The 24,347-nt window shown below is 45.5% G+C and overlaps 1 protein-coding gene across 1 annotated transcript; it reads left to right on the forward strand.

The window, feature by feature from the left end:
- The first annotated feature begins 3,496 nt into the window (after positions 1–3,496).
- PFAS (phosphoribosylformylglycinamidine synthase) lies at positions 3,497–23,807 on the forward strand. The gene is made up of 29 exons (XM_018555466.1): positions 3,497–3,579; positions 6,801–6,934; positions 9,041–9,176; positions 11,861–11,966; positions 12,514–12,700; positions 12,789–12,894; positions 13,929–14,069; positions 14,217–14,341; positions 14,502–14,630; positions 14,713–14,844; positions 14,923–15,051; positions 15,979–16,052; positions 16,145–16,301; positions 16,376–16,437; positions 17,433–17,594; positions 17,679–17,789; positions 18,183–18,314; positions 18,393–18,623; positions 18,848–19,028; positions 19,114–19,197; positions 19,727–19,882; positions 20,043–20,162; positions 20,252–20,397; positions 20,779–20,989; positions 21,062–21,153; positions 21,236–21,350; positions 22,586–22,738; positions 22,885–23,040; positions 23,476–23,807. The coding sequence occupies exons 2-29, from the start codon at positions 6,820–6,822 to the stop codon at positions 23,793–23,795; spliced, it is 3,969 nt and encodes a 1,322-aa protein (XP_018410968.1). The 5' UTR covers positions 3,497–3,579; positions 6,801–6,819; the 3' UTR covers positions 23,796–23,807.
- The last annotated feature ends 540 nt before the right edge of the window (positions 23,808–24,347 follow it).

The following is a 24,347-nucleotide window of genomic DNA, read 5'->3' on the forward strand; positions in this document are numbered from 1 at the left end:
AAGGTGGCTGAATGGAGGGTATCATGGGGTTTGCCAGGTTTTTGAAGAGATGGCGGTGAAGTAAAGTCTGTGGGTGATACTGATGGCAAAACCGGCCACAGGGCCTTTAAGATCAACTCTGGCAGGTGGTGATGAAGCTAGCCATTGGGTGGTGTCTGGCCACAAAGCCTTGTAAGATGGGGTGGTGTAGGTAGGGCTGGCAATAAAGCCTTGACAGGTGAATTTATTAAGGGGTGCACCTGTGTGTGGGTGGTAAGTAGGATTGAATTTCCAGTGAAAGGGTTACTGTACAGAGCAAACACTTACATGGATCCACATCTCACTTCCTGGCTGATGGGATGAGTGTCAAGTGACTTCCTGTTGTGCGCACATTCATTTGACAGCGAGGGAGCGATAAATGGAGTTCGATGAGGTTTTTTTATGTTCTCCGATCTGCATAGTGATCCTGTTGCCAGCGGACAGTGTCATATATATTGTGACCTGACCCTAACACACATCACCCTCACTCCTGCCCTCTCCCTATTACTGCACCTATCAACTTCTGTTTATCCTGAATCGACATGCTGGCAAAGCCTGCAGGACTTTAGAGCATAGGCACTCCTGAAAACTATTCTCACTTCTCTCACCGTCTTGCTTCTCCTTTCTGGGGACATTTTCCCTAATCCCGGCCCCCCACAATCTAGATTTATTCAGCATACCCAACAGCCATCTTCCTCTGGCAGCAGCCACAATCCAATCAATCTCATTGCTATACCTCTGCTGCCGAGGTCCAGTTGCCCGCCCCTTTTCATGTGCCCTCTGGAATGCTCGTTCAGTCTGTAACAAGCTCACCTCTATCCATGACCTCTTTATCTCCAACTCCTTTAACCTACTTGCTGTTACTGAAACCTGGCTTCAGGATTCGGACTCTGCCTCGCTGGCTGACCTTTCCCATGGTGTTGCTGTGATTTATTGGCCTCCAGGATCGGTATTACGCCATCTTGAAAACTTCTTTGCCTGGCTAGCCTATTTTCTTTTCTCTGAAACACCCCCTGTCATTCTCGGTGACTTTAATGTCCTTGTCAATATTAGCAACACAGTAACCTCTGAGCTACTCAGCCTAACTTCTTCCTTTGGCCTCACACAATGGACACACACTCCTTCTTACTCTGATGGTAACACCCTTGATCTCATATTCTCCCACCTCTGCAATCTCACGAACACCCCTTTTCCACTCCCTGATCACAACCTCATCAGATTCACACTTTCCCTATCGTTAGTCCCGCAGCACTCACAGAATCGGGCCCCGACCACTACACCCTTAGCAGACAGATGACACTAGAAGACAAAGTCACACTCTTGAGCGCCTATGGAGTAAATCCAAATCCCTGCAAGAGTTCACCCAATATAAATCTGCCCTCCAAAAATACAGTACCTGCCTCCATACAGCAAAACAGACCTATTTCATCACACTCATTAACACCCTCTCACCTAGTTCTCGTCAGCTCCCTACCTTGTCCCCCTCCACCTCCTTCAACCAACTCACTGACTGCCCAGGTGATTGCCAATCACTTGAAAGATAAGACTGACGCAATTCGCTGTGAAATCTCCAGTGTCCAGGCCTCTCCCAGTCCAAACACACCTTGTCTACCACCACATTCACTACTCTTCATTTGATCCAGTTACCAAAGACGAAGTTGCTACTCTTTTATCCAACACACACCTAACCACCTGCCCCCTGGACCCCATCCCCTCACAACTACTCCGGTCACCCTCTGTCTCTATTCTACACTCTCTTACATTTTCAATCTCTCCCTTTCTAATGGTGTCATCCCTACCTCTCTAAAACAAGCATTGCTGACCCCCATATAAAAAAAAAAAACACTCTTTGGAGCCCACTAGTGTGAACAATTTGAGATCCATCTCTTTGCTCCCATTTAAACTCCAAACTTCTTAAACAGCTGGTCTAAAACTGCCTGAGCCGCCCCCTTACCAATAACAATCTGCTTGACCTGCCTTTGACACAGTTGACCACCTGCTTCTCCTTAATAAACTCCAATCCCAAGACCCTGCTCTCTCATGGTTCACCTCCTATCTCAACATACTTTCAGTTTCACTTACAATTCTACCTCCTCCTCTCCTCTTCCTATGAGGGTCCCCCAAGGGTCTGTTCATGGGCCCCTTCTATTCTCCATCTACACCTCTTCCCTGGGTCAGTTGATAGCCTCACATGCCATCTTTATGCTGATGACACCCAAATCTATCTCTCCACTCCTCAGCTCACCCCCCTCTTTCTCTTCACGTATCATTAATCTACTCACTGACATCTGAGCATGGATGTCACACCACCACCTCAAACTCAAATCTGTCCAAAACAGAGCTTATATTTCCTCTTCTCCATGTTCCCTCCCCAAGTGCTTAGCACATTGACAAAAAAAAAAAGCTACCACATCTGGTAGAAATCACCCTTGCCATGAAGGCAAAACATTTCTGCAACCGCAGCTACGCTGTATGTTCAGAAAGCGGGTAACGTGATGCGCAAGTCCCATATACAGGTGAAACTCGAATAATTAGAATATCGTGTAAAAGTTCATTTATTTCACTAATGCAACTTAAAAGGTGAAACTAATATATGAGATAGACTCATTACATGCAAAGCAAGATAATTCAAGCCGTGATTTGTCATAATTGTGATGATTATGGCTTACAGCTCATGAAAACCCCAAATCCACAAACTCAGAAAATTAGAATATTGTGAAAAGGTGCAATATTCTAGGCTCAAAGTGTCCCACTCTAATCAGCTAATTAAGCCATAACACCTGCAAAGGGTTCCTGAGCCTTTAAATGGTCTCTCAACGTATTGTATGGCCAGGACACATTAATTCTATGCACACCATTGAAAACCACCTGAATCTCAGAGCTGCAGAACACAGCAAACATGCTGCAATCTATTTATAAATATTGCATAATTCCATGACACAGACAGCAGCCTGTGCACTGATCTGGGGTCATTTAAGTGAAAGCACATGCAAGTCCGGAGTGCCTAATGTACGATGAGTGAGACTCATGGGACAGGAAGGACAATCATCAGCCTGAGCATGACTGTAAAGCATGTCATTGTAATCTGTTTGCTTCCTGTCACTTCTCCCAGATCACATCCTATCACTTTTCTCTTGTTTTCGAGTCTTCCCCTGTGCTGCCTCCCCCTCCATGGTTCTCTATTCCCCTCCATAGTCTCCTCCTGCTCTGCACCCTCCTTGATCTCCCTCAACCCTCCCCAGTCTCCTCATGCACTGCCCCCCCTTCCTCATCTCCCTTAGCCCTCCCCAATCTCTTCTTGTGCTGCCCTCCTCTTTGGTCCACCTTTCCCCTCCCAGTCTCCTCCTGCTCTGCCTCCCCTTTCTGATCTCCCTTAGCCCTCCCCAGTCTCCTCATGTACTGCCCCTTCCTCATCTCCCTTAGCCCTCCCCAATCTCTTCTTGTGCTGCCCTCCTCTTTGATCCACCTTTCTCTCCCCAGTCTCCTCCTGCTCTGCCTCCCCTCTCTGATCTCCTCCTCCAGCAGTCTCTGCTCTGGAAGCACATGGTGTAGGTGAGTAATGTATGAATTGATTGTACAGGAACTGTACTTATGATATAATGTGCTACAAATGCACCCTGCATGCTGATAACAGGGCTGGGTGTGCAGTGATCAGTGCTGGGCTGGATACACCTCCAGGAAGCTGCAGGGCGACTGATACAAACTCTGCAGATCATTGCTCTGCCACATCTCCCAATGCTTGATTCCGGTCTGCAACTTTGTATATCTGGTCTGTTGCTGATCAGTATTTTATAAATCTGGAATGCTGAGCTCTATATACACTGCAGGGATCTGATGTAGGGAACAGAAGATTTGTAATATTCAGGATGTGCTATACACCATGCAAGTCTTTAGTTTCTGCTTCACTCAGAGCACCTGGGATATCAGTGGAGGAGAGGAAGTGGGAGAGTGTTTGTGTTTATTATACAAAACTGAAATGATCAAAATAAGAGATTTCTGGGGAAATAAACAAAACATCTCTCATAATATTTTGGTGTTGGAATTAGTTATGAAGGTTTGAGGCTCGTTCATGCCAGGTGCACTGAGCTTGCCTTGATCAATGCAAGGACACAGAGATAGTAATTGTTCTCTATGTGCTATGTTCACACAGTGTGTTATTTATGCTGTGCACAACAATGCATTGCAACACACCTCAATGTCTCATAATACACGGTTGTGCATAGAGTTTAATAAAGTGTTTGTTTTTATATTCAGCCACTTTCCCACTTGCGTTTGGGACTCCGTGGGACTCTTGCAAACAGCTGTGGGCGGGAAGCATAATACAAAGCAATGACACCTGACAGCACTCACTGGAGCAGACAAAATGTCAACCAATCAGCTTCTCTTTTCAGTTTGTTCAATTAAAGCATAATTAAAGCCTCAGGTGTTTTTGCATATATCCATTGCTAGCGAGCAGTAGATGCATGCAAAAAGGGTAAAAAAAAAAAACGCTTTGAAAAGGGTTAATACTTACCTGTGTCTTCCACACGCGCTCCCGTCCGAAAATGTGAAAAATCTTGGGAGGCCGCAAAGCATCTTGGGGCGGGCGCATGCGCAGATCACACTTTCGGCCAGAACGCGAGGAGAGACACAAGGTAAGTCTATGGACGCGTGCACCCGCATGCAGACAACGTGGGACAGGAAGTGCCAGCAAGCCCAGAGGAGTCAGCGCTGGATTGGAGACCTGCTGCAGCACTGGAGGGACAGATGAAAAGGACAGGAAAGAAGATCGGATTAAGTAACATCATTTAAGGTAAGCGCTTACACTAACATTGGGGGAGGGAAAAACATTTTTTACTTTAATGTCACTTTAAGATTTGAAAATGAAAGAGAGAAGCTGATTGGTTGCCATCCCCCCACTACCTGTAGCGGACATTCACATGGAATCAGAAATGCAGCATCTACCTGCATATGATCGCCCCTGCATGCAAACTGTTTGCACCCAGGGGCAATCATCCGCAGGTAACTACGGCCCAATGACATGCGAACAGCTACATGCGTTGTCAGCTGTCGTTGCTTTGTAAACCATTTCCCACCCATGGCTGTTTGAGGCTTCATTCACACAGAGCGGTAGCGTTTTCCACGTGGCTTTTCGCACGGGAAACCGCGCAAACATTAACGTACGTGCGGATTCCCCACGTTTGCTGTTATTACTATAGCCGGAACGTGCAGGATCTGCCCATAAATTCGCGCTTGGACTATTTTGTAGTTTTGTACCACGCGGCCGCCACAATAGTCTGAACAATGCACTGTTTTTTATGTTTAGCGCGTATTCATAGAGCCGAATACTCGTGGAAAACCGGTCATGTGTGAATGGAACCTGATCGAGTCTCACAGATCAATTCATGAGACTTCCCCAAATGCAACTGTGTTAAAAAAAATGCAAACGCTACAGTGTGTGCCGATGCATCGCAGTGCAGGCATGTACACAAATGTAACATGCATCTGCAGGTGCGAACAGCCCTTAGTCTGATACTATATGGCTGGCTGCAGATACCTGATAAGAGATGCTGTGTTTTTGTATCAGGAATTCCTGATACTATATAAAGTGTGATTTCTTTTATGACAGGTCCACGTTACAGCTGAGCAGAAGGGAAATCCGTATGGGCTCATTAACATGCGTTGCATTGAGGCAGACCAATGAAAACAATGGACAAAAATCAGACGTGCCGCAAAAGTTTTGACGAAACTTACTATAGTGTGTTGCCATTTGTTACACGTGCGTTGCCTTAGTGCAGGGGTAGCCAACTCCGGCCCTCCAGCTGTGGTGAAACTACAAATCCCATGACGCATCTCTCTCCGGGAGTCATGTCTGTGAGAATCTTCCAATGCCTCATGGAATTTGTAGTTCCACCACAGCTGGAGAGCCGGAGTTTGGCTACCCCTGCCTTAGTGTGTTGGGGTGCTATTCAAAATGAATGGCCCCGCAATACATTTAACATGCATAGATGTAAATTGGCCAAACTCTTGTGCTTGCCATTGGATGTGTAATAAGGATGGCACAATCGTTCAGTGGTTAGCACACCTGCCTGGCAGAGTCCTGGATTTTATGCTGCTTGCTTGGGCTTTATATGACGGCCCTACATAATCAGGTTATGTAATCCATAAGCCGATTAAGCTACACTGCTAACCTAACTGGTTACCAGTAAAATTTAAGAGTGCCAGAGCTATATACATTAGTCAAATCCATTCTGTTCAGCCAGTCTTGTGCTTCACACTCCCCTCTATGCTGCATTGCTTAGCACAGGGAGACCCCCGTGTTCACAATTGCTGCTTTTTATATCCTCTATTGTTACATCTTATATAAGCCGACACTGGGGACAGTCTGCGGTGTGTTGTGCATGATCAGAAACGCTCAGATCAGCTGATCATTCCTCTTCATGGCTGAAGCTGCACCAGTAGACATTGTACAAGACGTCTAAACATTTCCTGATGTCTGCGGCTGTTTCACAATGAATTGAAGATGTATGTTTTTGCAGAGCCTGTGTGTTTGTAAGCCAAAGTCCAGGGATTTGTCACCAATAAGTGTGTAGACACCATTGTACACTATGATAACAATCTGTGATGACGGCATGGCTAGCTCTAATCCAGCAATATAGGTGACCTGGGAGGATGGGGGCTTCCATGGCTAGCACGGTACAAGCCTTTACTACTACCGGACTTAATCATGGTTTTAGTATGTCTCAAAGTGTTGTGGTTCCTTCCTCCTCGCTCTGACAGCATGCTCTCTTCTCCCTGCCCAGGTGCCCCCTCTGAGGCAAGATGGTGGTCCTGCACTTCTACTGTTGCCTCCATGGCGCTCACTCCCTGCGTCTGTCCGGAGCGGAGAATATCCAAAGTGTTCAGAGGGAGCTCTGCTACAATGTCAACTGGACGGGTGAGTGACCCCCCCCTGGCTGCGGCTCGGTGTCTAAGCTAAAGTAGTCCTAGAGAGTGGCCACAGACAGACCATGTATCTGATGAAAGTTTGATTGATGTTCAATTATTTTTACTTCGTAGAAAAGGGAATGGTTAGTGCAGGGGTGGACAAATCATTGTGTAATTCTGGAGCCAGTCTGTCCAATCTGGGAGCCAGCGGGATTCTTTTGTAGGAGTCACTCCATTGACAGCTAAAGGAAAAACTCAAAAGTTCTGCACTAGCTGTAATTTTTTAAGGAGCATTGGCGACCTGGCTCCTGGGATTTGTCCAGCCCAGGGTTGGACACCGCTACTGACTTCACATTATGTTGGAAACTTGAAATATACAGTAATTAGCGCTTCCAACATTCATATACAGACTTGTGAACACAACTGGCCAATTGACATTTTTTTTTGAATGCGTTTGATTTTAAAGTGGATGAAACACAACCACTAATAATCCCAAATAAAGCTTTAACATGTTAATTCAATTTTCTAAAGGATTTTCAATCTTTTAAAATTTGTCTTTTTAAAATCTGCAGCTTTTATTTCAATAGTCCCTGGTGATCCTGCCATGAAGGTCCTTGTTCAGGCAGTTCTTGTTGTAGGGTGACAACACACTATGCCTGTCTCCTCATTATGCTCCTGTGTGGTCATCCTGTCAGGTGAATTTCTGATGAAGACACAAGTGGCTGCTTCAACACACATTATGCACAGTCCACTGTTGTCACCATTAGAAAACCTGCCATGAGAAATGTCATGCAGCCATCACTGGAGTGCATGTAGACAGAAAATGGCTGTAGGAGATCAGCGGGCACTTAGATATAGCAAAGGGTGAAAGTAGGTGAATACAGGGTTATCTAAACCCAACAACAAAAACTTACACATTGCACAACAGGAAGCCTCTATACTGAGTGTTTCTGTTCATTCATAACTTGTGGAGATAGTATGTTTACCATGTCCGCAATCATGAATGAATGTAGAGCACTTCCTGTTCATTCATAATTGGGGACACCGTAAACATACTATGTCCTCAATTATTTACAAGCAGTCAGCTATCACTGACTGCTTGTTACTGCTCTCCATCCTGACTCACTGTCACAGGAGGCTGAGCTGGCGTTGCGGGGGAGGAGTCAGCTGTCAAAGGTGACTGAGCTTTCCTCCCCGCACTGCCAGCTCAGCCTCCTGTGACAGTGAATCAGGATGGGCTTGGCCTCCTTTGACTGCTCACAACTGTCTCCTCCCTCACACTGCTCTCCATCCTGATCTGTCATGGGAGGCTAAGTGGGGCAGTGCAGGAGGGGAGCTCGGCCTGCTTTGACATCGCCGATGACGGCACTCTTCTCCCCGACCCGCTTGGCATCCTGACAGTTTCTCTCCTCCCCGCTGGACGCTGTGCTGTGTCAGAGCAGCCACATAGAAGCGCCCAGCAAGGAGGAGAGAAACTAGAGATGCACCACAATTTCGTCCGAAAGATAGTACTTTCGGCATTTTTCGGCATATCTTTCGGACGAAATTGTGGTGCATCTCTAGTTTCTCTCCTCCTTGCTGGGCGCTTCTATGTGGCTGCTCTGACACAGCACAGCGTCCAGCGGGGAGGAGAGAAACTGTCAGGATGCCAAGCGGGTCGGGGAGGAGAGTGCCGTCATCGGCATTTTGCCCAAAGTACCATTTTCGGCCGATATGTTTCGGTGTCTGAAATTTTGGTGCATCCCTAGTCATGACTTCTAACAGGAAGTGAGATAAATATTGTATTGTAGATTCGTCACTGTAGCTGCATGATACAAGTGATTGTATATCTGTGATAATTTGAATTGAAATAATTTTGGAGCTGATGCATAATAAAGAATCTTTATTGACTGGGAAACACACAGTTCTGGTTGGTTAGTGTAGTTCTCATAAAATATTTGCTTATGTGGCTGCCTTTTTAAAACCAATTATAATAAATTAAGACTAAACTAATAATAACAAATTAACAAGGGAACAGATCAACCTTCAAATCTAAAAGTATTATTTCCTTGTAACACTTAACCAATGTCAGTAGAGTTGTCCATTCCATTCAAATGGTACTTGTGATTTTGTGCAGGTGATGCCCCGCCTTCTATCGAGGAGACTGAGACACTGCGTTGGCTCTTCAGCTGCCCCTTTGACCCCAAGAGCATTTCAGATGCGTCTTTTCTGCACCCTAATCCCTCAGACCTTCTCGTGGAGATTGGACCAAGGTGAGCCGCAGTGTCTTATTACTACTCGTGTCTCATTACCACATGAGACTTTCCATTTCAGCCTGCAGATGACCATTATTTTCTAACATTGCACGTTGTATCTAAAATGTTTCTGAATCCTTATCTCCTTGCTCCTGTAACTAGTTTGCTGGAACTAGAAGTTGGGATTGCAGGTAGCCTATTGCATAAAATAGGGCAATTTCCTCAGAGACTTGTTCTGGATCTTGAAGGACACCCCCTCCCCTTGCAATCGTACTCGCCTTTCATGTTGTTCTGTTTCTCTGTTGGAGCTGGGAATCCAAACCCTCTGTAAGCTCCATACCTGATGGTGTCAGAGCTTACACAATGTTGATGACATCACCTCCTCCCTTACATGACAGTATTTAGGCCTTTTTTTTCTTCACTGGGCACTGCATGCTGGGAGAAAGGCAAGTGAGCTGATTGGGAGGATATTTTATTTACTTATGTATTTATTTTTTAACATGATAATAAAATTTCCCAAAAAATACTCAGTACTGATACATACATAAAAGCATTTGAAGTTTTTTTTTATTTTTTAACATAAAACAGGGTTTTATGACATTTACAAATGTACTTGGTTAAAACCAGGAAAAGATCCATTGCAGAATCCTTATATTGTTATATAGTCTACATCACAGAGAATCTTGCATCTGCTGATTTCCATCCAGTGCATTTCTTGGAACAAAGTCCACTGTTTTAAGGATCCACATGCAGCGCAAGTGATAAATATCATCTTGTGAGAAAACAAATCTATCATGTTACCTACATGTGTACCTGACAATATATTTGTTTTGTTAACACTATTCTTATCCTTGAAAAAGTGTTGGCTGAAAATCAGCAGATGCAAGATTCCTCGTGATGTAGACTATAAAACAATATAATAATGTTGCAATGGATCTATTCATGGTTTTAACCAAGTAAATTTGTAAATGTCATAAAACTATTTTTTTTAATTAAAATTCTTTCTTTCCATTATGTGTCAGCATTGAGTATTCACAATTGGGAAGCACATATGTTAGTATCAGTATTGGCTCGTACTTGCCCAAATGCTCCCAATGCCTATCCTGATACTGGAACTTCCAGTATCAGGAAGCCGAACAGCAAGGCATTACACACTGCCTGGCTTCCTGATTGACCAGGAAACTGGCTGCATGCTCCCTACATCACTACGGGGCATGGTGCTGGCTTCCCTGCCAATCAGGAAGCCGAGGGGTGGGGGGGGTAATGACTCACCCAGAAAGCCATCTCCATGCTCCCTCATCGCCTGGTGACGAGGGAGCATGGAGACGGCTTACCGGCTAATCGGGAAGCCGTCCGGCTTCATTAAAGGAGAATTATGACCTAAGGGCAAATAAAAGTACTTCTTGCCTTTACTCTAATAGCATTCTTCTTCTTTTCCAAAGTCGCAGCACATCCCAGATAAATTAATCACAAGCCACAGAAAACAGCCACCTGCAGCCATGCTCCAAGCTCCTTTCCTCTTAGGGGGCGTTAACAGAGATTGCAGCCCCGCCCTCAGTTTTATTTTTCTAACTATCTGCCGTGGCCGCGCTTTCTCTAGTCAAGCACACTGTGTTCGGCTGGAGTGTGCACGCTGACATGTGGGAGCAGGAGGCAGAGTCTCAACTGAGAAGCAGCAAGCTGACTCTGTCTCCCTTCTCTTTCTCTCTCTCTCTTCACCGATCTTCCCCTGCTCTGTCTTAGTAATCAGATGCCTGCAGCAGTTGTATGGAAACCAGTTCCCTGTAAATCTTAGTTCCCCCTCACCGTTCAGCTATTATCATAACCCCGCCCCCTCTCTGCAAGCTCCGGTGTTCGATGAGAAAGAGACGAATGTCTCCTCTCACATGGTGTGCTCTGATCGTTCAGCTCCCCCCCCCCACTGTACAGGAAATCTCTGACTTGTCTCCCCTGAACGATCAGAGCACACAGTGTGAGAGGAGACATTCGTCTCTTGCACAATTTCAAGACAGAGAGGAAGGAGGGGCGAAGGCACTGAGGAGAAACAACCTTCCATGGACGTGCTGTCATTTGCTGGCACAGACGACGGGGACGTGGAGGTAGGAAGAAAGCTGCTGCGCATGCCCAAGTATTCGTGGACGCGCAGCAGTTCTCAAGGAACGCCGTCAGTCACAGTGAGAACGATCAGTTGGGAGGATCCCTACAGTATTGTCGGGATCTCTCCCCACTGCGGCGCTTAGCCCTGCCCACCATCTTAAAGTAACGATTGTATGTTTAGGGTGCATTTTGGATTATAGGAGCAAATTGCAAAATTTACTCCTACAGCCCATGGAATCCAAAAGTAAAGAAAAGCTTGGACCCCATAGTTCTCCTTTTAATGGCACTTCGGTATCAGTATACGGTATCAGCAAGTACTGTAAAAAAAAGTATCGGTACTCGATACCGAAAAACCAGTATGGATGCATCCCTAATTCACAAACTAGAAATATCCCTGTTTTTTCTTTTGGAATTTACATTTTTTTAAAGCTCAATATCAATGCAATATACGTTTGCTGAGGCAGGAATTAATAGGAGATCTTCCCAGTGGGAACACAGACAACAATAAAAACATATCAGAGATTCCAACCCTTCCACATTTTTGTTCAATGATCCAAAAAAATGAAAACCTCCTATTCGCTCTTTATTTTTGCTATCTTCTACAGGCTAAATTTCTCCACCGCTTCCTCCACCAATGCCGTGTCCATATGCCGCTCCATCGGACTGACCGCCGTGGACAGGATAGAATGCTCTAAGAGATTCCTAATAAAGGTACTAGGAGGGTTATAGAGGATCACTAAACCTAAAAGAGGCAGATTGGGCTTTGGACATTATAGCGGATTATTATAAGTTAAAGTGAGGCAAAATAAAAAAAACGACATATATGATGCAGTCACTGGCATTAGCACAGCAGCCTCTGTTTTTCCGAATGTGACTGGGAGCCATGGCGCTGCAGCACGTGGGCCACTGGAAAGGTAAGGGTCAGGGTAATATTACTGTTGAGGTTTAGCGATGAGGGACAATATCCTATGATGTACAGCAGCTGAAGTGCATTGTTGTCACCTTTGCTCAGCCTAAAAATCACGATTTTTCTATACATTAAAGGTGGTAATTTGTTCTACACTCCACACATTAGAGAGAAGTTGGGTTCCTACATGCCCTCTGTGCCACTTTCAGCTATCCATATCATATACAGTTGAGGTTACAGACTGCAATTAGGTGGGGTCTTTACATGGAGCATTCCGAGGCTTGTTATGTGCCCAGGGAGGTGGTCATTGTGTTCTTAGTTATGGAATGTCTTTCGCTCCATATTTTTTAGTTCCAGAAAGATCTGGCGGAGAGTGAGAAGCAGAAACTCATTGCATCGCTCTATGATCGGATGACAGAATGTGTATATCCAGATCCAGTGACAAACTTCGAGATCTCGGTGCGTCCAGAGCAGGTATATGAGGTGGATGTGATCGGACGAGGAAGGGCAGCGCTAGAGCAGGCAAACTCCGAGCTGGGTATGTGAGCCATATAATAGGGTTCTCCCGGGATTATATTTCTGAAATGTTTGCCTGTGTCAGTTAAAGTTTCACCATTGCTCTGCAGGTTTGGCATTTGATTCCTGGGATCTGGACTATTACACGGCACTCTTCCAGCGCGTCGGCCGCAACCCCAGCAGTGTGGAGTGCTTTGATTTGGCTCAGTCCAATAGGCGAGTGATATTTATCATTTTAAATGTTGTATCCTAGTTGTATTGTGTGTATTGGTTGTCAGGATGAGATGTGGCCATGAAAAGCTGCAGAAAGTGATTATTTTACCACGATGTGGAGTGACATGGCTGAACATCTGTGTGCGTTGCTTCTCCTACTGAACAGTTTCTGGGGCTTTGGGATGTTTCCTGTCTTGGAGTAATTTGTTTTAGATGGCTTTGTAAACCATTGACTCTGAGTAATCATATGAGTAATGTACAATCTCTTCCCATCTCAATCTTTCTTCTTTATCCTCTCTCACTCTTCCACTCTTCTTCACTCCTTCCTCTCTTCTTCACTCTTTCCTCCCCAATTCTCCTTTTGCTCTGTGTGTCTCTGTCCATTCCTCTTTCTCTGTACATATTTATTCTGTATCTGTATTTTTCCTTCTTGTATCTTTCCTATTCTTCTCCTTCTCTTCTCCTTCTCTTCTCCCTCTCTTCTCCCTCTCTTCTCCCTCTCTTCCTGTTCCTTTTTCCCCTCCCTTCTCTTTTTCCATCCCTTCCCTCTTCTCTTTCTCCTCTCCTCTTCTCTTTCTCCTCTCCTCTCTTCTCTTTCTCCTCTCCTCTTCTCTTTCTCCTCTCCTCTTCTCTTTCTCCTCTCCTCTTCTCTTTCTCCTCTCCTCTTCTCTTTCTCCTCTCCTCTTCTCCTTCTCTTTCTCCTCTCCTCCTCTCCTCTTCTCTTTTCTCCTCTCCCCGCTCCTCTTTTCTCCTCTCCCCGCTCCTCTTTTCTCCCCGCTCCTCTTTTGCTCTGTCTTTCTCTATTGACATTTATTCTGTATCCTTTTTTTTTTTTTTTTAATTTTTTTTTTTTTTTCCCCCCTTTTTTTTACTCCTCTCCCCGCTCCTCTTTTCTCCTCTCCCCGCTCCTCTTTTCTCCCCGCTCCTCTTTTGCTCTGTCTTTCTCTATTGACATTTATTCTGTATCCTTTTTTTTTTTTTTTTTAATTATTTTTCTCTTCTCTCCCTGTATGTTCTCTTATTTTTTTCCTCTGCAGTGAGCACAGCAGACACTGGTTCTTCAAGGGTCAGTTGGTAATAGATGGAGAGGAGAAGGCTCTCTCGCTGTTTGATATGATCATGAAGACACAGGACAGCAGTAACCAGAACAATGTCATCAAATTCTGTGATAACAGCAGGTGGGTGTGAACAGATCGTCATCATGACGTCTTGATAAGAACGGACCTGATAAGCATCCTTAACATTTTGAATCTCGTCATGCTTATTGAGAATTCACTGAATAACTCTATCATAAGATCAAAGTTATTTGGCCTTTGTCTACCCAGTGCAATCCAGGGAAGGGAGGTTATGGCTCTGATCCCTGATGACCCATCACGTGCCGGCCGCTATCACCTGCAAAGCTCCACCAGGCACCTCATCTTCACTGCCGAGACCCACAACTTCCCCACAGGTGAGACCCACACATGACTGTAACTCTGTACTAAGCTATAATAAGACTGAGGGTCATGTGACGTACAGTATATACCTGCCTATTAAAGGCCTGAGGATCATCTGACATGTCTGTGTTTCAATTGTAAGATTGAGGGTCATGTGACCATTCCTCCTTTCAGGAGTAGCTCCATTCAGTGGCGCTACCACAGGCACCGGCGGGCGTATTCGTGATGTTCAGTGCACAGGGAAGGGCGCTCATGTCATAGCAGGCACTGCCGGATACTGCTTTGGTAACTTGCACATTCCTGGTAAGTTGGCCGTATGTGACAAGTCTATTCCCCAGCCTGGTCTCCTTCTCTGCCCACTGATTCTATGCCTACCTCTGCCCAGGTTACCCCCTTCCCTGGGAGGATGACTCCTTTCAGTACCCAGTCCAGTTTGCCCGGCCTCTAGAGGTGGCCATTGAAGCCAGCAATGGAGCCTCTGATTACGGCAACAAGTTTGGAGAGCCGGTGCTAACAGGTGATACATTCAATGTGTATTTCATTTTGTATACAAATCACCACTGGTGAGCTAAATTCTGCTGTCATACATCTGCAGGGTTTGCCCGTTCGTTTGGCCTGCGTCTGCCCTCTGGGGAGAGAAGGGAGTGGGTGAAACCCATCATGTTCAGTGGCGGCATTGGTTCAATGGAGGATGTTCACCAGAAGAAGGAGAAGCCAGAACCAGGTGAGGGATCTGATATAAAAATTGGATGGACACTTATACTCGAGCTTGACTTTTGGAGGAAATATTAAAATAACTTCATTGCTCTTTGTATAAAGTAAGAAATCTGATTGTATCATTTTCTTTAGATTTGTATATAATGTGAGGACCTGGCTGACTGGGAACAAGCGTAATAGATTAGGTGCATAGCTGTTGCTAAATTTAAAGGAGTTTGTATGGAGATTGGACAATCGGGATGAAGCGTGTGGCTAGCTCTAGATTTAGATTAGATTTCGTTTTCTTCATGTGATTAAAAAAAAATACTCTTGGCTAAAACTGATGGAAGTAATCTTAAAGCTGTGAGCTAGATTGGAGTGTTTTAAAATCTTTAAAACTGAACTCCGGGCAAACCGCTAAATACACATTTGAAACAGATAAGCAACACTTACAGGTCTGGACCCTCCCCCAGCCTCTAATTGGACACTGAAAGGAGAAGCAGCAGACTGATGTGGTAAATCTGCTCACTCCTCCTATTAGCATGCTCCTTGCAATGAAGTACATCCAACTGGCACCTTGAGCTTCTTCTCCAGTCTGAACTGTTATGTACAGGGAAGGCTGATACCTAGTCAAATTCAGTGCTTACAGTGCTTGCATTAAAAAAAAGAAATTACTGATGTATGAGCAAATAAAGTGCTGCATTAATTGGTGTCTTTATATATGCCTGGAGATTAGCTTTAAATTAAACATGGGATGTATACAGCTTGTCAACAACATTTAGTATTCTGGAAAACACAACTATGCATAGGAAAATGATTTGGTAAGTGTACTAACCCTAATAAATTGATTTTTGTTTTCCCCTTGACCTGACACCAGTAGGGTGAAATCCAAATAGTTGCACTGTGCACTTTTTGTATTGTTAATAGGTCCATTGTTGTTTTCTATGCCTTTTAGGAATGCATGTAGTGAAAATTGGAGGTCCAGTGTACAGGATTGGTGTAGGAGGTGGAGCGGCCTCTTCTATTCAGGTGAGGATTACCTCCTGGGCTGGGCTGCCTTGGTATTTAGAAGTAATTTATGAGGAGATGGCGACACACATTTATTCCCTGCCACCTTCCAGGTTCAGGGGGACAACGCCAGCGATCTGGACTTTGGTGCAGTGCAGAGAGGAGATGCGGAGATGGAGCAGAAGATGAATAGGGCAGTTCGGGCGTGCGTGGAGAGAGGAGACAAGAATCCAGTGTGCAGTATTCATGACCAAGGGGCAGGAGGCAATGGTGAGACCTGAATATTCTCCCTGTTGGCTCCATTAGTAAAACATCCATCCTGACATGCTCGGTCTTCTCCGCAGGTAATGTCCTAAAGGAGCTCAGTGAACCTGAAGGAGCAATCATCTACACCAAAGCCTTCCAGGTAGGTGCAATGACAGTCCCTTACCTATTCCATGAGTCCTTCTTCCGACCCTTACCTTGGCTGCAAGAACTATTAGCATTCCACCTGCTACTGGGTAGACTTTTGTAAACTAAAATCTGGTTGCTTTGGCTTGCTGTGCTGCTATATAAGTCGTGACTGACTACAGCCCAGGATTTTCAGGCTGTATATGAAGATAAACCTTCCAATAAAGGTGCAGAAACTTTAAATTATGAATCAAATGTGCATGGCAGCCAGCAGGTTTCCTTGTAACCCCATGATCAGGAACATCACTGATTGGTTTACGTTTGTTAGTCTCAGACCAGCATTGTCAATGATCTGTCAGATTGTGAAACTAGGGGCGCTCACAGAAGCACACCCCTAGTTCACAAATAGACTGACATTAATGTATGTACTGTAGTTGCGTTGTGGCTGGCAGGAGGAACCGCAGCGACCAGAAGGGGATGTACTATCTGGTACACCCAAAAGTGTTGGATAGCAGCTGCCATAGAGTATAGATTGTAGACGGGTATTGGTAATTTTATTTTTTTACATTTATTTTTAAAGGACAGTGGTGTCACAAGGGGGTGCAGGGGATACAGCCCACACCGGCTGACACCATCAGAGGGGGTAACACCAAAATGACTGACAGTTATTTTGGTGTCACCCCCTCTTAAGTCAGTGGCCATGGACTGAGAGCCCGACAGTGGCACAAGAGGGGGGTGGGAGGGGGGGACCTGCGGCATACCTTTTACCCCTATGGGTCATTATCACCTCCTCTCTTTACCGGCGTCACCAAGATGGCCCCCAGCAGTGAAGAACATCACTGCACATGCATGAGGATGCCACACCATGGATGTCATAGCGCATGCACTGTGGACGCACCTAGTGCCTCTGTCTGAGCTTTTTATTATTCTAGCTACAGGGTTGCTTTCATTAAATTTTTTGCAATTTGAAACAAATCTCCCCATTATCTGCATTTCCCCCTCTCTTTGCAGTTAGGGGATCCCACACTAAGCGTACTGGAGATTTGGGGTGCAGAGTACCAGGAATCTAACGCCTTACTCCTCCGCCCAGCTGATGCAGAGTTCTTGCGCTCTGTGTGTCGTAGGGAGAGATCCCCTGTAGACTTTGTTGGGAAGATCACAGGAGATGGAAGGGTATGTATCTAGCTTACCCCAGTGCTGGCTGTACTGGCTTCTTGAAACGCAGTCACTGAATCTTTAACCTCTGCAATTGTGCAGATTGTGTTGGTAAATGGAAGCGAGGCGGATCCAGAACCCGATGGAAGTGACCGAAATTCTATGCCGGTGGACTTGGAGCTGGAGTGGGTGCTGGGCAAAATGCCTCGTAAGGTACAGACTATCCCCATGCCCCGATTACACCACATATTGAATCATGGGAGCAGTACAGGATAAGTGCAGGGAAAGTTCACATTGAATCATGGAAGCAATGCAGGATAAGTACGAAGCAATGCAGGATAAGTACAGGGGAAAGGTCAGACAGAATCATGGAAGCAATATAGGATTAGTTCGGGGAAAGCTCACATTGAATCATGGAAGCAATGCAGGATAAGTACGGGGGAAAGGCCACACTGAATCATGGAGGCAATATAGGATAAGTATGGGAAAGCTCACATTGAATCATAGAAGCAATGCAGGGTAAGAACAGGAAAGCTCACATTGCAAGTTCAATAGAGTTCCCATTTAAGCCCGTGTTTGCTGGGTTGTTTTTTTTTTTTTCCCCAGGAATTTGCATTAAACCGAGTTCTGCCTGAACTCCAACCTTTAACGTTCCCCAGCAATCTCGTTGTCAGACAGGCCCTGGATCGAGTTCTCCGACTGCCATCTGTGGCCAGCAAAAGATACTTGACCAATAAGGTGGTGCCCTCTTCAGAGTTTGGATAGCTTGTTAGTGGTTCCTGCGTACTTTTTCTCACACTCTGTCTCCATCTGCAGGTGGATCGTTCTGTCACTGGTCTCGTGGCTCAGCAGCAGTGCGTGGGTCCCCTTCACACACCATTAGCGGATGTGGCAGTGGTTGCATTGTCCTATACTGACACCGTTGGTGGAGCCACAGCAATTGGCGAACAACCAATAAAGGGTCTTCTGAACCCAAAGGCTGGGGCCCGTATGGCAGTCGGGGAGGCGCTGACGAATCTCGTGTTTGCTCTTGTCACTGACCTAAAGGTAATTCTGAGCCTGATGAAGGGGACCCCTTGAGGCCCCGAAAGCACTTGCATTGAATGGCAACTTGCCATCAAATGGATTATTGATTTATTACTATGGTGTGGTTGTGACATTATTTTCTTCTTCTGACCTAAAGGTAATTCCCAATTTTGTAGATTCTGGAAACACACAGACACTGTAAATACACAGTGATTTTCCATTAATCTCCTAACAATTCCTTGCAGGATGTAAAATGCAGCGGAAACTGGATGTGGGCCGCCAAGCTGCCAGGCGAGGGGGCTGCCCTGTATGATGCCTGCGTTGCCATGTGTGACGTAATGGCGGAGGTTGGCATAGCTGTGGACGGAGGGAAGGATTCTCTCAGCATGGCGGCCAGAGTCGGCTCAGAAACGGTCAAGGCTCCAGGTAGGGACAAGGATAGAATGACCTCTGTCCTCCCTTGTTCTATGTATCTTACATCCACTGCTCTAATCCCTTGTGTCATTTCCAGGGTCTCTTGTGATCTCTGTGTACGCTGTGTGTCCGGATATTACTGCCACGCTCACCCCAGACCTAAAGAACCCAGGCATGAGTGGTAAGTCCTGAGATTTGGACACTTCTGTCTGTCAACCTAGAGCTTAAAAAGTTATACAAGTAAGGGGTATAAACATCTGAAGGCCTCCCAGCTATTGCCAGTCCCACCACAAAATGGCAAAACGTTGGTAAAGTGATCTCTATTGAAGGGTGTCCGATCTCTGCCAGAAGCGAAAATTGAGCTGAACTTCCATAAGCCCCTTTACCTGACATCACAGGACCAGTGCGCCAATGTTTAGTCAAGTGACCGGCATCAGCAGAAAAAGAACTCTGAGATTTCATGGGAGAGATCAATGTTTCTGGCCTGCCTATACCTTTTGCAGTCCTCACTACGTGAAAAGGTTTAGGTGAAACCTATTTGTTCTATAGGTCTACTTTAAAAAGAAAATCTTTATGTGACACTTTATAGTCTTTGTTACTTCATATGTGATGTTATAGCATGATTGGGTATACTCTGGATAGTCAGACACTTGGTTTGTTTATAGCTATGTTGTTATATTTCCCAGTTTGTTTTTCTTTTCCTGTTCCAGGCGTCCTGCTGTATGTTCCTGTTAGTCCCGGTCAGCATCGGATGGGTGGAAGTGCCCTAGCACAATGCTACTCACAGTTGGGAGAGCAATCTCCGGACCTGGATGACCCTCAGGCACTAGTATCCTGCTTCCAGGTCACACAGAAACTTCTTAAAGGTGAGTTTCCTGTCATTTACCTTCTCTAGTGCTCCCTATTCATACACCTAGAACGCATGTGTTTATAAATCAGATTTCCGGTGTATTGCATTTACATTGTTAATCTGGCATATAATCAGGGTTTTCTCCCATGGTTCTGCTCCTCTTCTCTCACTCCCAGATCGCAGCCTAAGCGCTGGTCATGATGTAAGCGATGGCGGTCTCATCACATGTCTCCTGGAGATGGCGTTCGCTGGGAACTGTGGATTGAATGTCGAATTCTCCTCCACAGACACTAGTGGTAAGCGTTTCACTCTGTGTACTCCCGTGTCTTGTGTAACATTTAACCTACACATACAAATGCTTAAATGTTCCCTTGTCTCTCTCCAGCACTGGACCTGCTATTCGCAGAAGAATTGGGGCTGGTATTGGAGGTCCCGGAGGCCGCACATGAGCAGGTTATAGAGCAATACCGGTCGTCTGGGCTACAGTGTGTGAAGATTGGGTGCACCCATGGGAAAGGACCCACATCCACTGTAAGTCTCATGGGAGGAATACATGCTCATTGTTAATCAGAATGTATTAAATAAGCTCTCCAGTCTTGTGATATGCCGATATAATGTGTGTAATTGCTGCATTTGTAACTTGATGGTATGAAGGTCATGTGTCAACCGGGTTTTGCTTGCGTCAAGTGGCTTTTGTGTTCCCATATACATTTATGGCTATGACAAACCCACTTGGAACAGGTCAAATGCAGGTCAGAAAGTGTTCAATTGCAAGTCAGAAGCTCCTCAAACTGAAGCCGTCAAAAAGATCTTTTACATGTCATACTTCACCAACCTTTGGCAAAATTTCTCTTCAGAGTCTTTGGAAACTACAGTGCTGTTATATAAATTCTTTTATTATCATTTTTCAAGGTTAGAGTTAGTGTGAACGGGGAGGAAGTGCTCTGTGAAGAGGTGGGGACACTAAGGGCCGTGTGGGAGGAGACAAGCTTCCAACTGGAGCGCCTGCAAGCCAATCCCAGCTGGGTGTCTCAGGAGGAGGCAGGACTCATCCGGCGAGAAGGGCCCAAGTATAAGCTGACCTTTAACCCCAGTGAAAAGCTCCCTCTTCTGTCTGAGGCTGGTATGTGGAGAGGGACTAAACCATCCATTTATTTGAATTTTGCATTGTCTACATGTGCTGTTATCTTCGCAGGTTCCACCCAGCCACGGGTAGCTGTTGTTCGTGAGGAGGGCAGTAATGGCGACAGAGAAATGGCGGCAGCACTTTTAATGGCTGGATTTGAGGTAATGGCCATGTCCAATCAGAAGCTGGACATTCTGCATTTCCACTGACTTCAGTCTCTCATGGTCCTTCTCTCATCTCCAGGTCTGGGACGTCACCATGGAGGATCTTCTATCGGGAGGCTCCACACTGGACATCTTCCGGGGGCTAGTGTTTGTTGGGGGGTTCAGCTATGCCGATGTTCTAGGCTCTGCTAAAGGTAAATGGCCATCTGACATTCTACAACTTACAAGATATTCAGGGTGAATTCTTTATGTGCAGAAAGTTATTGATGCTAAAATAAGGCCAAAAAAGGCTCCACTATGGGACATAGAATTGTATAAAATGCCATTTTGTGACAAAAAGGGAGACTGTCTTGCAGTGTAACAATGCATGGCACCCCCAGTGCACACTAACACGGCTCGTTTTAGTGTGCGGGCTAGAGTAAACAAGCCTTTCACAGCTAAATAGCCATCCTTGAGTTTCAGTTCAGGGATTTGCATTGTCTGAGATTCTAGCGGCCTGCTTAGGGCAGTAGGAAGCATTCCCTTAGTCCCTTCTTCCTCAGTGCTTAGACTGCAGCAATATAACTTTTTAGTAAGTCACAAAGTCATAGATCAGCCCCTGCTGCAGCCTATGTCAGACATTTGTGAACACAGGCACCAGGATTTACATGATTTCGTCATCTTTGAGGCGGTGTCTAAGTACAGTAAGTAGATGGTGACCATAGATGTTGTAGATGTAGGCTGTGATCTCTGTGAGAGGTTATAAACACCTGGAAGTGTTACACTGATATAATACTTCACATGAGTTAATTAACATGAAAAAAACGATGACAGGTCCACTTACAGAGGAAGACTAAAGCACAAATTGAGTAAATATAGGTGTCCCCATGTACATATATCATTGCAAACATTAATAATTACATACATTCGTAAGATAATGTATCTGAAAGGGATTATTTTCTAAGAATAAAGCAGCCTTCCTCAACCAGGGTGCCTTCTGGCTTCATCAGAGGTTCCTCAAAATTTTCACACAGTGCCATGCCAGCCGGCAACCAGCATCATGGAAATGAATGACACTAATCCATAGATCCATTCAGAAAAGGATGGAAGTTCGCCTTCGTCCAGGCTTGTTGCCTCCTGCATATATTTGCATTGGGCCCCTGATTAAAATCCATACCATAGCCTAACTCGGATAAAGGTCTGGTATGGATTTTGTATGGGCCACACAACATTTTTTACATGTACTTGTTTTATATATCAGACTGACGTGCCCCGAGATTTTAAAGGGTGTTGTGACTAAAAGAAAGTTGGGAAACGCTGTACTAGATTTTCAAGACAGATTGTATAAAAAAAGTAGCAACTTAAAAAAAAATGTTCCAACTTTAGTGTAGTTGAAGTTCATGTAGAAAGACTTGGAGTACAAATCTGTAAATTCCTCTTTTTTTTTTAGGCTGGGCAGCCTCTGTGAAGTTCAATGCTGGTGTTCGTGAACTATTTGAAGCATTCCGCCGTCGGCCCGACACGTTCAGTCTGGGAATCTGCAATGGCTGCCAGCTCATGGCTCTTCTGGGCTGGGTTGGTGCTGAGAACCCAACAGATGCAGGTGGGTAAAACCTGAGAACTTTCCAATCTGCTGGCAGGGAAGACGGTCTCGGTTGTGTTGAGCTGTGTACAGAGTCATATACATTGTTAGTGTGTGTCTGTGTATGAGTGTTTCGTGTTCTTTATTCACACAATCTCTCCATCCAGCCGGACAGGATCCCTCACAGGGTGTACTGCTCAGCCACAACCTCTCTGGTCGATTCGAGTCCCGTTTTGTTACTGTGAAAATTGAGGCAAGTCCATCTATCCTGCTGCACGGAATGTCTGGCTCATCGCTGGGGGTCTGGGTGGCACATGGAGAAGGTAAGGACTTCATGCATTGTATTGAGTTATTAGTGGACATAAATTACTCTGGTGGGGTAAAGGTCACTCTGGTGGAGTAATGGCAGTTCTTTGGCCTTTGGAGCTCCTCGTATTATTATAGCAGGTAGTGGGTGTGGCATTGTGTGTAGGATTCAAAGGGGAAAGTGTCTGACAGGTCTGATCTTTGGGTGTCCAGATAGACCTTGTGGCTGTATTCTAGGTCCGCTCACAACATGAGAAGGGCAAAGTGGTGTTAGTGGCCCCTGGCTCTGGTCTCAGGCCTACCAAAGCTATTATGCTTGTATCCAGCATTACTGCTCATAGTACCCTCCACATATCATAATAACATGAGCCCCTCAAACGCAGCATCCAGAGTACACAGACATAGTTGTCTCTTGTGGGCTCAGTTAACTTCCTTCCTTTCCCTTTGTCCAGGTCTGATGAGGTTCCGGACTCCGGCCTTCCTGGATCATGTCACCTCCCACCACCTGGCTCCTCTCTGTTATGTTGATGACCAGGGCCAGCCCACTGAGGAGTACCCCATGAATCCTAATGGCTCCCCACTTGGCATCGCCGGACTTGTTTCTGAGGATGGACGTCACCTCGCCATGATGCCTCACCCAGAGCGCAGTGTCCTGACCTGGCAGTGGCCCTGGATGCCAGAAGATTGGCGTCAGTCGCTCGGTGTCTCGCCGTGGATGCGGCTGTTTGAGAACGGATACAACTGGTGCCTGAAAAACGTGTGTGATGTGTAGTCACAGGGAGCCAAGTGATGATGAGCTCGGATCAGTTTTATTTTCTTAAGGTCAAACTTTCCACCATGTTTGCACTAGAGACTGATGCAATGCAACCAGCATTACTGCAGGTTCTTTCTACCGTTTACACCTTCCATCATATTCTCCACATCCAATAATGTTGGTCTGCTGCTTTTTTCATCTTTGCCCTCTCAGTCTACTGAACTTTAAAAAGTGTTGTATGTTCAGTCCACCCTTCAAAAGTGATACTTTCATTATCTCAGGTGGCGTCTGGTGGGCTGAAACACCGACTGTCTTCTTACATCATTCTTGGGGAAATATCCCAGCTACAGTTTATGCCCTCTTTTGGGGGTGTTTCTGTTCATCCTACGGTATTCTTATCACCGTAGAAAGAATTTAGGAATCCAGGAGGATGGTGGGAACCCTTCATATTGTCCACAGCAGATGTGTAGAGTCAGGAACTTGGTGCAAGCTCTCACCAAGAGAGAAATCCTCAGATGGTGCCACCAAATGCTGCAATATACGTTTTAGGCGGGTTGTCAAAATATTCTG

The sequence above is a fragment of the Nanorana parkeri genome, unplaced genomic scaffold, assembly GCF_000935625.1.
Source record: "Nanorana parkeri isolate BGI_ZX_2015 unplaced genomic scaffold, ASM93562v1 scaffold197, whole genome shotgun sequence".
NCBI lineage: Eukaryota > Metazoa > Chordata > Amphibia > Anura > Dicroglossidae > Nanorana > Nanorana parkeri.